Here is a 16,378-nt window from a genome sequence, read left to right as displayed (position 1 = left end):
GAGTACACCACTACAGAAACTCACTTCATTAGTAAGTGTGTAGAAGACTGTGTGCCAAAGAAGCAAATCCATGTGTTTCCCAACCAGAAACCATGGATGAACAGGGATATCCACTGCTTGCTGAAGTTTAGGTTTGAGGTGTTAGAGTCAGGCGACCCTGACCCATACAAGAAAGCCAGATACGATCTAAGGAGATCCATCAAAGATGTCAAAGGACAGTACCGGACCAAGCTAGAGTGCCAGGCTAGCCACACCGAGCCCCACTGACTATGGCAAGGTCTGCAAGACATAACAGGCTACAAGATGAAGCATGTAAAATCGCCGGCTCCAACGCACCCCTCCCTGATCAGCTCAATGTATTCTACGCCCGTTTTGAGCAAGAGATCAGCGAGAGCATCCCTCCACCCTGGAAGCCTTGGATGAACCTGTATCCGAGGTTACCATTGCAGATGTCAGAGCAGCCTTCTCAAAAGGTCAACCTATGGAAAACAACTGGCCTGGATGGGGTACCCAGACGAGCACTCAGATCTTGCGTGGATCAGCCGGTGGGACTATTCGCAGACATCTTCAACCTCTCTTTACAACAATCTGAAGTCCCTATCTGTTTCAAGAAGATGACCATCATCCCGGTACCTAAGAAAAGCCAAGCAGCGTGCCTTCATGACTATCATCCGGTAGCTCTGAAATCCATCATTATGAAGTGCTTCGAAAGGCTAGTCATGGCACGAATCAATTCCAGCCTCCCGGACTGTCTGGATCCACTACAATTTGCCTACCGTCGCAACAGGTCTACAGTAGACGCCATCTCCCTGGCCCTGCATTCAACCTTTGAACACCTAGATAACAAAGACACCTATGTCAGACTCCTATTTATTGAGTACAGCTCAGCCTTCAACACCATTATTCCTACAAAACCAATCTCCAAACTCCGTGGCCTGGGCCTCTGCTCCTCCCTCTGCGACTGGATCCTGAACTTCCTAACCCACAGACCACAATCAGTAAGGATAGGCAACAACTCTTCCTCCACGATCATTCTCAACACCGGTGCCCCACAAGGCTGTGTTCTCAGCAACCTACTATACTTCATACACACCGATAACTGCGGCCAAATTCCCCTCCAACTCGATTTTCAAGTTTGCTGATGACGCCACCATACTGAGTCGGAACTCAAACAATGACGAGACAAAGTACAGGAATGAGATGGAGAATCTGGTAAACTGATGCAACGACAATAATCTTTCCCTCAATGTCAACAAAACGTCTGTGTGGAGTTTGCACATTCTCGTGTCTGCGTGGGTTTCCTCCAGGTGCTCCGGTTTCCTCCCACAGTCCAAAGATGTGCGGGTTAGGTTGATTGGCCATGCTAAAATTGCCCCTTAGTGTCCTGAGGTGCGTAGGTTAGAGGGATTAGCGGGTAAATGTGTAGGGATATGGGGGTAGGGCCTGGGTGGGATTGTGGTCGGTGCAGACTCGATGGGCCAGATGGCCTCTTTCTGCACTGCAGGGTTTCTATGATTCTATGAAAACAAAGGAGATTGTCATCGATTGCAGGAAGCGTAGTGGAGGACATGTCCGTTTACATCAACGGAGATGATGTAGAAATGGTCGAAAGCTTCAAGTTTTTGGGTGTCCAGATCACCAACAACCTGCCCTGGCTCACCCAAGCTGACACTATAGTTAAGAAAGCCCACTCATGCCTCTACTTTCTCAGTAGACTAAGGAAATTTGGTATATCAGCTACGACTCTCACCAACCTTTACAGATGCAGCATAGAAAGCATTCTTTCTGGTTGTGTCACAGCTTGGTATGGCTCCTGTTCTACCCAAGACCACAATAAACTACCAAAGGTTGTGAATGTAGCCCAATCTATCACGCAAAGTAGCCTCCCATCCATTGGCTCTGTCTACACTCCCCGCTGCCTCAGCAAAGCAGCCAGCATAATTAAGGACTCCACGGACCCCGGACATTCTCTCTTCCACCTTCTTCCGTCGGGAAAAAGATACAAAAGTCTGAGGTCACGTACCAACCGACTCAAGAACAACTTCTTCCCTGCTGCTGTCAGACTTTACCTTGCATTAAGCTGATCTTTCTCTACACCCTAGCTATGACTGTAACAGTACATTCTGCACTCTCCCCTTTCCTTCTCTATGAACGGTATGCTTTGTCTATATAGTGCGCAAGAAACAATACTTTTCACTGTATGCTAATACATGTGACACAGAGCGCCAAGTGAAATGGAGCTGGGAGAGTTGAACTGGTGTGTAGGACAAGGAGTAGCTGGTCATGTCAGTGCCAGTACAAGGAACCCTAAAGAATGAAATAGAATTTACTCATCTTCAGCCCTTTACACAATCCAGTCTGTTTCCATTCTAGCATCTCAACTCAGTCAAAGGGTTTGCCTCACAGATAATTAAACATGTGATGGCAGCACAATCTCGGGCAGATAGCAGACTAGTCGCAGACGATTATTTTGCCATGTGCGCATGCACACAAACACACACACACACTTACCTGTTCAATGAGTTTGATGATGGTGATGCTCTCCTCCTGATGAAAGGAAATGGAACAGGGCAGGCTATTCAACAGGCCAGATAACTGCAGAGGTGTAAGTTCATCAGAATCAAATGAAACATTGGCACTGGTGGCATAGCCAAAAGTCTCCCAGGAACATCGAGACGGGTAGAGTGGGTCCAGTGCAACACTATTAACAAAAACTGCAGTTAAGGAATCACAAACCAGCAAACACTAATTAATATATTATATAGAAAAAATGATTGTCAAATTTACGGTGGTGTTTGCAACATGGGAGCTCAGCACCACCTAATTCAGGTACAAGAATGACCAAAGTCGTGGGATGGTAACCCTTTCCTTAGTTTTCTCCCCTTACCCCATGGTTGCAAACAGACTGCCCTAATCCTGAAGGCTGCAACAGAGACAGAATGTATAACGATGTTGGGAATTTCTCATTCCGCAGTTTGAAGACCATTCAGTCTGTTTACTCCCTTCTCTGTGATTGGTGTCTTCGTAATTGCTTTCTCCCCCTCACAGCCTTATTAAAATGCTTCTTTCCCAGTGGTCGATAAATAGCAATTGTAGGGAATTCAACTCAACTTTAATTTGATGGGGTGATACTTTAACACTTGCAAAGCTTAGTCTGTGATCAATAGTTTACAGACCCCAGCAAAAAGCACATTACCTGCCCTGTTCTGGGACGAAGGTGTCGCTTGATGTTACACAAAAGGTCTGTACCTTCCCTCCTGGTGTATCACCTCTCACCACACTAAACAGCCCGAGTCCTCATCCTTTTCACACCAAAAAGGAGAGCTACACGCTTTGCCCAATCAGCGCTTATCACACTTATTCCCTTTTGTTTCAATCACAAAGGGGTGCGTACATCCCTGCAACAAGTAGATTAAGTGTATAATTCACTGCCACTTCTCTCTGTACCATAGAAAGCATTCTTTCTGGTTGTATCACAGCTTGGTATGGCTCCTGCTCTGCCCAAGACTGCAAGGAACTACAAAAGGTCGTGAATGAAGCCCAATCCATCACGCAAAACAGCCTCCCATCCATTGACACTGTCTACACTTCCTGCTGCCTCGGCAAAGCAGCCAACATAATTAAGGACCCCGCGCACCCCGGATGTTCTCTCTTCCACCTTCTTCCATCGGGAAAAAGATACAAAAGTCTGAGGTCATGTACCAACCGACTCAAGAACAGCTTCTTCCCTGCTGCCATCAGACTTTTGAATGGACCTATCTTGCACTAAGTTGATCTTTCTCTACACCCTAGCTCTGACTGTAACACTACATTCTGCACTCTCTTGTTTCCTTCTCTATGAGCAGTATGCTTTGTCTGTATAGCGTGCAAGAAACAATACTTTGCACTGTATACTATACATGTGACAATAATAAATCAAATCAAAACCAAATCTCTCAGAGGAGGTTCTGCTCTTCCCTCCGACGGGATTTCCCTTTGTCTACCTCTCTTCAATTCAGAGGAGTCATCACATTGGACTCAAAATGTTAACTCTGTTTCTTTCTCCACAGATGCTGCCAGGCCTGCTGGGGTTTTTCCAGCACTTTGTTTTTATTTCTGATTCTGGATTATATTATGTTTTACAGATGCCGACTGATTGCTCTGCATTTCCAGCGTTTCGGTTCCCAGTTATTTTTTACTTGATGCATTTTTGTCGCTAGGCTGATTGCATCTAAATGGGTTAATAGAAATATAGAAATCATAGAAACCCTACAGTGCAGAAGGAGGCCATTCGGCCCATCAAGTCTGCACCGACCACAATCCCACCCAGGCCCTACCCCCACATATTTTACCCACTAATCCCTCTAACCTACGCATCCCAGGACTCTAAGGGGCAATTTTTTTAAACCTGGCCAATCAACCTAACCCGCACATCTTTGGACTGTGGGAGGAAACCGGAGCACCCGGAGGAAACCCACGCAGACACGAGGTTGCTAAAACTAACACAATTACCATTGCACCCAACAAACTAAACTTGAGGGAAATGAGTGCTGATGAGTACTCTGTCTCCTGCTTTCCATTGTGTATGTATTTCGTTATCTGTTTTGCGAGTTCCCACAACACTGCCAAGCACCTTTCCATGCAACAACCCAGGATTGTGTTATTCAGCTACCATGAACTAATCAGTGACTTTGATCAAAACCAGTGCGGTTGGTCTAATCTGCAACTGTGGACTTCACCCTGCTGATCATTTAGTCACTGTCCAACTTCCTCAAACAATTCTTCCAATCCAAGTGAAATACAGGTAGACTGTTTCAAAACTGGCGACCACAGGACCGAGTCTGTGCCAGTTTTTTTGGAGGCAAGGCGATGGTAGTCTTAAGCCTCATTGAGTAGAACATGTCTGCTCCCAAGTGCTTATCCCTCCCTTCATGAGTCTTGCTTGGTGACAGAATTGGCCCATTTCTCTCTGTTATGTTGCTTCCTTTCATTCTGAAGATCACGTAAGCTATAGTTTCCCTGGGTGGCTGGGTTGGTGCTGCTTACCTGTCAGTAACAGAGGAAACTGCTGGACAGTACTTTCACCCCCCAGCGATACCTGCAGCACAACACTAACGCTGAAACTGGCACCATGTCTCAGGTTTGAGTCAGGCCAAGCTGGATTGGGTCAAGAGTGACTCCGACCGTTTGGAGCGTAGGAAATGACAGGTGCGCGATACTGCCTGGAAGCGTTCATTTTGTTCTTCATTCTACCACTGGCCAGAGGACACATTTGGAATTTTGCCTTCCACTGCTGATTTATGGTTAATTAATAACTAAAACTAGCAGAATAATACAAATCTTTTGCGGGCTGAATGCATGAAACATTAAACTGTTAATTATACAAACCTGTCAGCCACAGAGCTAAAACTAATGATTTTCCTTTCCTTTTAGTTGAGGGGCCACTGGTCAAGTAGTTTCTGTCCTTCATGAAACCAAACGCTGTCCCTCAAAACTGACCCTGAAGATACTCAGCGGAAAAAAGCTCCCTGGTAGAAATCTCCACTCTCCCCGCAAAATGAGTTCTACAACCCCGCATCCCCCCCTCCCCATCCCATTGAAAGCAGCTGGAAAGGAGAAAATGAATTTTGCTCAAGTGTATAACAGCAACACCCTTTTTCCTTTAACACAGTGGATGCAAGACTGTCTATTAAGTCCCGCACTATTAAATGCTCAGAGATTCCTGCTTTGCCCAGAGCTGGACGATTCATCCAGCTTCTATGCAGCCAATGATTGTTTAACTGTGTCAAACATGCAGAGAACAGGATCCTCACCCAATGTCGCTCTGCAGGAAAAGGCAGTTGTTCCTGAAGTTGGCTGAGCTGCCTACGCAGCAGATCACCTCCCCATATTCTTGCATGATCTTCATCATTTCACACATTGCTGGAAAAGAAAGAGCAGCCCGCTGGTTAGAAAGGAAACTGCATCAGGAAATTAGTCAAAATCAACATCCTCCAGCTTCTCAGTAAATGAGTTCCCACTCCAACACCTTCTTTCTCATGGGCGGTACGGTGACACAGTGGTTAGCACTACTGCCTCAGAGCGCCAGGGACCCAGGTTCGATTCCCAGCTTGGCTCACTGTTTGGAATTTGCACATTCGCCCCCTGTCTTCGTGGGTTTTCTACGGGTGCTCCAGTTTCCTTCCACAGTCTTAAAGATGTGCTGGTTAGGTGCATTGACCCGAACAGGCGCCAGACTGTGGTGACTAGGGGAATTTCACAGTAACTTCATTGCAGTACAAGCCTATTTGTGACTAATAAATAAACTTTTAACTTTACCTCCAACCCATGGAACTCCTCAGCTGACCACAATCACAATTCTTCCAAAAAGTTCCAAACTTCTAAAGTTTGGGACCACATAATCACTACTTTCTTATTTCCCCCTCTGTACGAGCTTTGGCCCTTCACCCAGGTTATTAAACAAAACCAGGTAGCTTATTAAGAAAGCTACAGAGTAAAAGGTATGAGGCTATAACGTTTGTGAAACATCAGGCGGATATCTTGATCCACGTGTAATGCCATCGCTGAGTAAGGCCACTAAAGATATCAATGAACTAAACATTGCATTGCTTCCTGTCTTAATTCAGAAAAATTAGTTGTTTAAGTAATGGAGTTGCTGAGATTTCTGGAATTGATTAGAGTAAAAACACAATTTGGACAGGTGGCCTGGAGATGCAGCTGCCAAGTCCGCAATGAAATCTATAAGGCCAATTGAAAATGCTGTTACGCATTGAGTACAATTGCTGAGTAAAAACTGCTGCATTTCTGTGTCTTGACTGCAGTCGAGAGACAGAATCAGGCAGCACAGGGGGAAGCCATTTGGCCCACTGTGCTGGTACTAGCTCTTTGCAAGTGCTATCCAATTGGCATCATTCCTTTTCTCTTTCCCCAAAGCCTTGCAAATTTTGAGTGTATTTATTCAATTCTCTTTTGAAAGTTACAGTTGGATCTTCTTCCACCACCGTTTTAGGCAGCACTTTTCAGATCATCTTAACAACTGTATAGCAAACAATCCTAATTTTATCTCAATGCCCCCCTCCCCCCCATTAATTAGCCAATTAACTTAAAATGGGTCTTGGCGCTTTGGCCCATCATATGTCAAACTGTGGCTAAAACTGTGCTGGTATATGATGCTCACTTACTATCTTGAGTGCAGTCTGTGAACAGAGGGACCAGTAAAGGCACATTATCGATGTTCTGGAGATGTGGTCGTACCTGATGGATTCCTCGTGGTAGTTTAGCCTAAGAGATAGAAAGGCAGTGTCTCAACTACATTATTGAATTTTTAAGAAAATGTTATGTATGCATACCCAAGGAAGAATGTGCTGGCCTCGGAAAGGGTCCAGAGGCGGCTCACGAGAATGATCCCTGGAATGAAGAGCTTATCGTATGAGAAACGGTTGAGGACTCTGGGTCTGTACTCATTGGAGTTTAGAAGGATGAAGGGGGATCTTATTGAAACTTACAGGATACTGAGAGGCCTGGATAGAGTGGACGTGGAGAGGATGTTTCCACTAGTAGGAAAAACTAGAACCAGAGGGCACAACCTCAGGCTAAAGGGACGATTCTTTAAAACAGAGATGAGAAGGAATTTCTTCAGCCAGAGAGTGGTGAATCTGTGGAACTCTTTGCTGCAGAAGGCTGTGGAGGCCAGGTCATTGAATGTCTTTAAGACAGAGATAGATAGGTTCTTGATTAAGAAGGGGATCAGGGTTTATAGGGAAAAGGCAGGAGAATGGGGATGAGAAAAATATCAGCCACGATTGAATGGCAGAGTGGACTCGATGGGCCGAGTGGCCTAATTCTGCTCCTATGTCTTATGGTTACAAATGTCTGTGAGATGGCTGTACTGTGGCTAGCTATAGCATCGTTCAGGGCGAAGGGGACTAGACAGCTCTGCAATACCACTGCTGATAGACTCAGTGGTGGCACTGAAGGGGTGACAAACCACAGTGCAGATTCTCCTCCACAGAGCAAGTGCATATGATCCCCTAGGCACCCACGCAGTGATGAGCTCTCCAGCAGCATTCGCAAAGGGCTGAGGGCAAGCCACCTGTCAGCCCTGTCAACCAAGAATATTGCTTAACTCAGGAAAACAACTAAAATAACTGTAAAAGAAAACAGAGTCCTTGCAGATCAATTCCGGTTCTGTCACCTTATGATTTACCTTGATCAAGCTTGTCTTAAATACTTCTATGCGGCTCACTGTCAAACTGTTAGATAACGATACTGTACCTTGTGGTGTTTGTGCTGCATTGGAGTTACCATATAAATGTGCAATGCCATTGTTTCTTTTTAAACTGTGTTATATAAATTGCTTCAAAGTGGTTTCCTTGGACTCAAGTCTCAATAAACAGGGCTATATGAACTTATTTTAACGGTTGGTGATGATAAAATAGTTGTTAGACTACAAGGTACACATGATTTTCTGAACTTGCAAAGCCACTGCCTTTGCTCTAACCATTATATATACGCAGGTACATTGAACTAAAGTTTCAGTATAAATCTAAAATAATAAGTAACATAAAGGAATTGTCCATAAATTCAGTGGCTACCTGTACAGTTCAATCACTGAACCTGCATCTTACCCTGTTATGATCTTCCAGAAAGCTGGGCACATCACTATCTGTCGGCTGGAAGCTAATGAGGTCCGAGTGTCTCTCTTCTTCCATCAGCAATGCTCCCTCTGCATCATCCTTCGAATCTACATATTCAGAAAGATCACTGCTAAGCTGCAAGGATTGAGAACAATTGATTCACCCACAGTGGCGTAAAGAAATTGGATGGGACATGTTTTTTTTTATTCATTCGTGGGACATGGGCGTCGCTGGGTGGCCAGCATTTATTGCCCGTCCCTAGTTGCCCTTGAGAAGTTGGTGGTGAGCTGCCTTCTTGAATCGCTGCAGTTCACGTGCTGTGTGTTGACGCACAATGACGTTAGATGTAGCTGACATCTTCATGGCTCTCGCTTTTAAAAAATTCTTTCATGGGTTGTGTACGTCAGTGGCATGGCCAGCTTTTGTTGCCTATCCATAACTGCCCTTGAACTCGGGCCAGTTAAGAGTCAACCCACATTGCTGTGGGTCTGGAATCACATGTAGGCCGGACCAAGATTTTCTTCCTTAAAGGGCATTATGAACCAGATGGGGTCTTTACAAAAATTGATAAGTTTCATTAGAGGCTAGCTTTCAATTCCACACGTTCCATACAGCTGATTCTACTATCGCCCTTACCTACCACAAAAATAAAACACCATTTCAAAGCGGTAGCCAGGAAACCCAATCTCTTGATCAACAGGATACATTAGAGGCGATCAAAACAGTGTAATGTTAGTCAATGACAGTTGATAGCCAATCTAAGACAAATAGTTGTTAAACTTCAATGATAATATACTATTTTATGAAGTCACAAAGCCTCTGCCTTTGAGTTTGCTGCAACTAATATATCCATGAAAAAATATTGAACTGAGGGTCGCGTGCTAATTTAAGATAATTATAAAGAATTGATTTGACTCCTCTCAAGTCTTTAATCTCGGAAACATAGGTGGGAATGTTGAGTAAGAGTCACATTTATTACATGTGTGTATACAAACATACAAATGTTACACACTGAAAAGTAGCAGTGTTTCCTACCCTGATGAAGGTCATCATGCAGAGAGCCCGTGTGGCTTGGGCTGGACTGTGGGATCTCAGAGCCTGGACCTCCGCTGTATGGCGGCAGAGAGATGTGGCAGTTCCATCCCGTCTCTAAACCCATCTTCTCTGCAAACACCTGGGCCAAAGGATTCGATTATTAGAAGATGAGTGAGTGTTCAGTTTACTTTCTGAAAGGCAGTGCAGTACAAAATCTGGTTACAAGTCAGCTGAAAAGATTGCCTTGCTAATCCCAAGTAAAAATTAAGATTTAGCATTGTCTTCTGCAAGAAACAAAAGAAGATCAGGCATGTATATAATGTTTTACAAATCCTTAGGATATCCCAAATCCCATCATTTTAATGCAGCAGTTAAATTTCATATAAGATATGAAATCACTGGGCAGATGGGCTGTTTTTAAGAGGTGCTGATTGAGAGTTCAATCATAGAATCCCTACAGTATAGGAGGCCATTCGGCTCATCAAGTCTGTACCGACCACAATCCCACCTACCCCCTATCCCCGTAACCCCATACATTAACCCTGCTAATCCCCCGACACTAGGGTCAATTTAGCACGGCCAATCAACCTAACCCGCACATCTTTGGATGCTTAGACAGGATTCAAGGGGAACTTCGTGCTTTCTCGAAATGCCACGGGATCTTTGAGCAGGTAAACAGAGCTTCCGAAAAATTCCACCATCATTAATGTAGCACTTCCTCGTGAAAAGTCACCTTAGGATATCTACTCAAGTTCTGCAGTGAGTGAATTCCTAAAAGTTAGTAGACTGGAACAGGAAAAAAAAAAGGTTAATGGAAAGCTGGCCTTGATCTCAGGGCGATTGATCACAATGGGATGGAAGCTACACTACAGCTGTAGAGATTTCTGGAATGCGACATCAAGTTCCAAACAGTGCCCTTTTTAAAATTCATTTCCAGGATTTGGGCACCGCTAGCCAGGCCAGCATTTATTGCCCATCCCTAATTGTTCTTGAGAAGGTGGTGGTGGGCTGCCTTGTTGAACTGCTGCAGTCCCTGTGGTGCAGGTACACTAGTGCTGTTAGGGAAGGAGTTCCAGGACTTTGATCCAGTGACAGTGAAGGAATGAAGATATATTTATAAGTCAGATGGTGAGTGACTTGGACCTCCAGGTGGTGTTGTTCCCATGTATCTGCTGCCCTCGTCTTTCTAGATGGTCATAGAGGTTTACAGCATGGAAACAGACCCTTCGGCCCAATTTGTCCATGCCGCCCTTATTTTTTTTAATAAAACCCCTAAGCTAATCCCAATTGCCCACATTTGGCCCATATCCCTCTATATCCATTGTACCCATGTAACTATCTAAATGCTTTCTAAAAGATAAAATTGTACCCACCTCTACTACTACCGCTGGCAGCTTGTTCCAGACACTCACCACCCTGTGTGTGAAATAATTGCCCCTCTGGACACTTTTGTATCTCTCCCCTCTCACCTTAAACCGTTGCCCTCTAATTTTAGACTCCCCTACCTTTGGGAAAAGATATTGGCTATCTACCTTGTCTATGCCCCTCATTATTTTATAGACCTCTGTAAGGTCACCCCTCCTACGCTCCAGAGAAAAAGGTCCCAGTCTATTCAGCCTCTCCTTATAACTCAATCCAACAAGTCCCAGTAGCATCCTAGTAAATCTTTTCTGCACTCTTTCAAGTTGAATAATATCCTTTCTATAATAGGGTGACCAGAATTGCACACAGTATTCCAAGTGTGACCTTACCAATGTATTGTACAACTTCAACAAGATGCCCCAACTCCTGTATTTAATGTTCTGACCGATGAAACCAAGCATGCCGAATGCCTTCTTCACCACTCTCTCCACCCGTGACTCCACTTTCAAGGAGCTATGAACATGTACCCCTAGATCTCTTTGTTCTGTAACTCTCCCCAACGCCCCACCATTAACTGAGTAAGTCCTGCCCTGGTTCAATCTACCAAAATGCATAACCTCACATTTGTCTAAATTAAACTCCATCTGCCATTCGTCAGCCCACTGGCCCAATTGATCAACATCCCGCTGCAATTGGAGATAACCTTCCTCACTGTCCACATTGCCACCAATCTTGGTGTCATCTGCAAACTTACTAACCATGCCCCCTATATTCTCATCCAAATCATTAATATAAATGACAAATAACAGCGGGCCCAGCACTGATCCCTGAGGCACACCACTGGTCACAGGCCTCCAGTTTGAAAAACAACTCTCTACAACCACCCTCTGGCTTCTGTTAAGAAGCCAATTTTGTATCCATTTAGATACCTCACCCTGGATCCCATGAGATTTTACTTTATGCAACAACCTATCATGCGGTGCCTTGTCAAAGACCTTGCTAAGTCCATGTAGACAACATCAACTGCACTGCCCTCAGTAGAGGTCAGGGGTTTGGAAGGTGCTGCACACAAAGCCTTGGTGAGTTCCTGCAATGCATTGTGTAGAAAGTACACACTGCTGCTACTGTTCGTCAATGGTGGAGGGAGAGAACATTTGCGGTTGGGGTGCCAATCAAGTAGGCTGCTTTGTCCTGGATGGTGTCAGCAGTGGTAATATTGTTGAATGTCAGAGTCATCGAGGTTTACAGCATTAAAACAGGCACTTTGGCCCAACTTGTTCATGCCACCCAATTTTTACCATTAAGCTAGTCCCAATTGCCCACGTTTGGCCCATATCCCTCGATACCAATCTTACCCATGTAACTGGATAAGGGGCGATGATTAGATCTTCTCTTGTGGGAGATCATTGCCTGGCACTTGCATGATGTGAATGTTACTTGCCACTTGTCAGCCCAAGACTGGATATTGTCCAGATCTTGCTGCATTTGGGCATGGGCTGTTTCAGTTATCCGAGGAGTCAGGAATGGTGCTGAACACTGTGCAATCATCAGCAAATGTCTGACCTTATGTTGGAAGGCAAATCAATGATGAAACAATTAAAGATGGTTGGGCCTCAGACAGGCCTCAAGAAGGCAGTAGTGGCCTTGGAGGAGGGTGCGTTAATGTTGCAAATGTTGTGACAATTGAGTGCCTGCTCTAGCTCTGATTAAGAACAGTTGACACTACCTGGAATTGGGAAGAAGTTAGGGCACATATATAAGAACCAGTTCCCACTTGTGTGGATAAAAATCTGCAGCATCTGGGGGTTGAGTGAACAGAAAAGTAGTCTGCACTTATATTCCATGGGTTTTCTGAATAAATTTATTTTCAGGACAAGGGCAGCATGGCAGCACAGTGGGCAGTTTGCATGTTCTCCCTGTGTCTACGTGGGTTTCCTCCGGGTGCTCCGGTTTCCTCGCACAGTCCAAAGATGTGCGGGTTAGGTGGATTGGCCATGCTAAATTCCCCTTGCTGTCCCAAGATGTGCAGGTGAGGGGTAATAATTAAGATGCGCTTTTGGAGAGTCAATGTAGACTTGATGGGCCAAAAGAGCACTTCCTGCACTCTAGGGGTTCTATTTTGATTTGAGTGGGTAGACGAAGAGGGACTATTGCCTTGAATGGCGGACAAGGGATCATAACATTCAAGTTAGAGCTGGGCTCTTCCAGGTGTGTGGGGTCACCTAAAACATTCAAAACTTAGACCGACACTTCATAGGCAAAGGTATTGAAGGAAACAGAATCAAAACGGGTTAAGATCAGTCAAGATATAACGGTAAGTGGAGCAGTCTGTAGAGGTTGATTGTCCTAGTCCTGTTTCCACGTTTCTAACCTACGGTATGTAACAATACCATTAAAGGTTACACTTAGAACAAAGTCTCCTTTAATTGAGATTGAAATAATGCAAATGCTGAAAACCTGAAGCAAAAGCAGAAAAGCTGGCAACAAAGGTTAGTTTCTCATTTTTAACCAGGCTTTCTTCTTAAACCTCTCCCCAATGTCTGCTTTGAGGAAATGTTGGTGATTAAAATAGAAAAACCTCTGAAGGATAGAGTCGGCATAATTAAAGTGAATGTTGGCACAAACATATTACTTCCAAACCAGCAAGCTTACTTAAACTATTCTTCCCAAAAGTACACTGAGGTGAATGACGTACATCCAATAAATACGCGCTGATAGTTTTGACCTTGATGCTGGTCTGGGGCAGTAGCAGTCCTCAGTGAATCAGCTGTTCATTTTACACCCACTTGATCATCTTTCCCATTAACTTCAACGGGAAAGAAACTGGACGAGTGTAAAACGGGCTGCCGATTCACTCGGCATGCTGCTGCTAAAGACTAATCTCATCCCCACTCTTTTTACTCAGTGCTGCATAGAGCATGGAACAAGCTGCTCTCTGCTGCCGTTTAGGCTATTTAAAATTTACTGTCGTGTTTCAAAGGAGCTGCATTTAGGAAACACTTGCCACTAATGCCATTCTAATAAACAGTTCTGTGAAAAAGATTTTAGCTGACCATGCATTGCCCCTCAATTGTGCAATGGTATAAGCTATTGGAATGTCCAGCCTCGAATGGGCTCCACGCATCTATTATTGTACACAATTTAGTCAGCCGAGCGCTACCCTCAGATCCAGGGGGTCTTACATGCTCCTCTATCCTGTGGTGGATGGAATGAGTGTCTTCTGAGCTGGGGAGAGACGGCAGCGTCCGGGTAGAGTGATGCACGCCTGTTTCCCTCTCTCTGAAAGTTGCAACTTTGCAAACACCTTACTATAATGCAAGCAAAATAAAATGAACGGTAATAATAAAATTGTCATCTATTCTATTTCATTACAAGCTGCAGGAGTGCTCAGTCACGCTGCACTTAAGCCCCAATCTTTTCATTTGTGGTTCATATTATGTTTCTGCTGTAACTCACCGAGTGGGAGTTAAAGGTCAGAGACTACACACAATTCAAAACAGCTGAGTCTAGCTCTGCAAAATAGCCTTCACAATCCACCGTCTGTCAGCAAAAGTATAAATTCTGAAATGCCAAGTGACCGTGGGAATGACTTCTCCGAGCTGCAAAGCCTCTTCAATTACAGCGCAATGAAATACCAGGGGAATTTTGGTTAAAAGGGCACCAAAACTGCAGACAGTACCTTGCTTTTTAATTCATCTTCCAGGGAGAAGTAGACGAACCTGATGCATGCATTGACAAGCCCATCGATTAGCCGGACTATGTCCAACCGAGCCTGATACTGGGAGGAGACCATTCCTATGAAGATCTGTCCACTCAAGGCTTGGATGCAGTCCTCCTTCTCCATCACTTCCACTATTCCTTCTGAAACAGTCCAACGGTTTTGGCAAGTAAACATTACAGTTTACAAACATACCTATCAATAACCTCCCTACAAAACATACCTATCAATGGGCTCATCTATTATTTGAATGTAGTGAAAAACCCTGATGTCCTTCAGGGTTTAGGGAGGGTGGAGGGGAGGAGGACATGGATGAGGTGGAGGTGGGCATTGCCTGAAAAGGTGGAGGACCGTAATCAAAAGTAACTTTCAAAAGGGATTTGGATAAATACTTGAAGGGAGAAACCAGCAGGGTTATGGGCCTAGTTGAATAGCTCTTTCAAAGATGCACAATGGGCCAAATGGCCTCTCTCTCCCCACTGACAGATTCCACGATATCCTTCCAAATACTGGACAATGACTGTCCAGCTGAGCCTAGTCCTTCTATTGACAGATCAGCATCAGGAAAGGACAACAAAATGCAACAAGATACTGCACAAAGTTCTTAAAGGCTTGTTCTCAAGATATGGGCACCACAAGTAACATGCGTGTCACAAATGTCAGCTAATGACCATCTCCAACAAGATAGATTAGAACAATCTCCCCATGAACTGGACCAGCCACATAAATAACTACAGTGACAATGGCATTGCCACTGCTGAATCTCCCACTATCAACATCATGGGGGTTACCACTGATCAGAAACTGAACTAGCCACACAAACACTGGCTACAATGTTAGAGCCTAGGAACCCTGTGGCAAGTAACACACCTCCTGATTCCCCAAAGCCAGTCCATCATCTACAAGGCACAAGTCAGGAATCGTGATGGAATATTCTCCACTGGCCTGGATGATTGCAGCTCCAACAACACTCAAGAAGCTCGACAGCCCCACTTGATTGGCACCCCATCCACCAGTTTAAACATTCACTCCCTCCACCATCGATGCAACATGACTAGTGTGTAGGCCAAGACTTATTCCACAACACCTTTCAAACCAGTGACAAGAGAAGCAGCACACGGGAACACCATCACCTGCAAGTCACACACCAAGTCATAAGCTCTGAAGAAGAATCATGCAGACTTGAAAAGTTAACTCTGGCTCTCTCTCCACAGATGCTGCCAGACGTACTGAGTTTATTCAACATTTTCTCTAAGATATATGTTTCCCAATTCCTTCATCGTTGCTGGGTCAAAATCCTGGAACTCTCAGCCCACTGGGCAGATTTACACCACAGATTGCAGTAGTCTAAGCAGCAACTTACCAGCATATTCTCAAAGGCAACTAGGAATGGGAAATGAATGCTGACTTTGCCAGCAAAGCCCACATCCCATGAAGTGGAGTGCTCAGATGAGGAGGAACGTAACAGATACCTACAGACACTGAATGACACCCTCATAAGAACGGGATATGGCGTTCGACTCATCGATCGACAGTCCCAGCACGCCACAGCGAAAAACCACACTGACCTCCTCAGAAGACAAACATGGTACATGGCCAACAGAGTACCCTTCATCATCCAGTACTTCCCCGGAGCGGAGAAGCTACG

General features: G+C 44.7%; 1 protein-coding gene across 3 annotated transcripts in view; it reads right to left on the bottom strand.

Moving 5' to 3' along the window:
* The window catches only part of tmem94 (transmembrane protein 94), a 108,068-nt gene that overhangs the window by 24,486 nt on the left and 67,204 nt on the right, over positions 1 to 16,378 (bottom strand). For all 3 annotated transcript variants that reach the window (XM_078225309.1, XM_078225312.1, XM_078225313.1), the window contains 6 exons: positions 14,692 to 14,873; positions 9,651 to 9,789; positions 8,607 to 8,722; positions 7,161 to 7,260; positions 5,793 to 5,901; positions 2,512 to 2,701 (listed from right to left, as the gene is read on the bottom strand). In XM_078225309.1, coding sequence (XP_078081435.1) covers positions 2,512 to 2,701; positions 5,793 to 5,901; positions 7,161 to 7,260; positions 8,607 to 8,722; positions 9,651 to 9,789; positions 14,692 to 14,873 — 836 coding nt within the window. The remainder of the gene's footprint in view (positions 1 to 2,511; positions 2,702 to 5,792; positions 5,902 to 7,160; positions 7,261 to 8,606; positions 8,723 to 9,650; positions 9,790 to 14,691; positions 14,874 to 16,378) is intronic.

The sequence above is a fragment of the Mustelus asterias genome, chromosome 12 (genome assembly GCF_964213995.1).
Source record: "Mustelus asterias chromosome 12, sMusAst1.hap1.1, whole genome shotgun sequence".
Taxonomy (NCBI): domain Eukaryota; kingdom Metazoa; phylum Chordata; class Chondrichthyes; order Carcharhiniformes; family Triakidae; genus Mustelus; species Mustelus asterias.
This window is presented reverse-complemented; position numbering and strand designations above follow the sequence as displayed.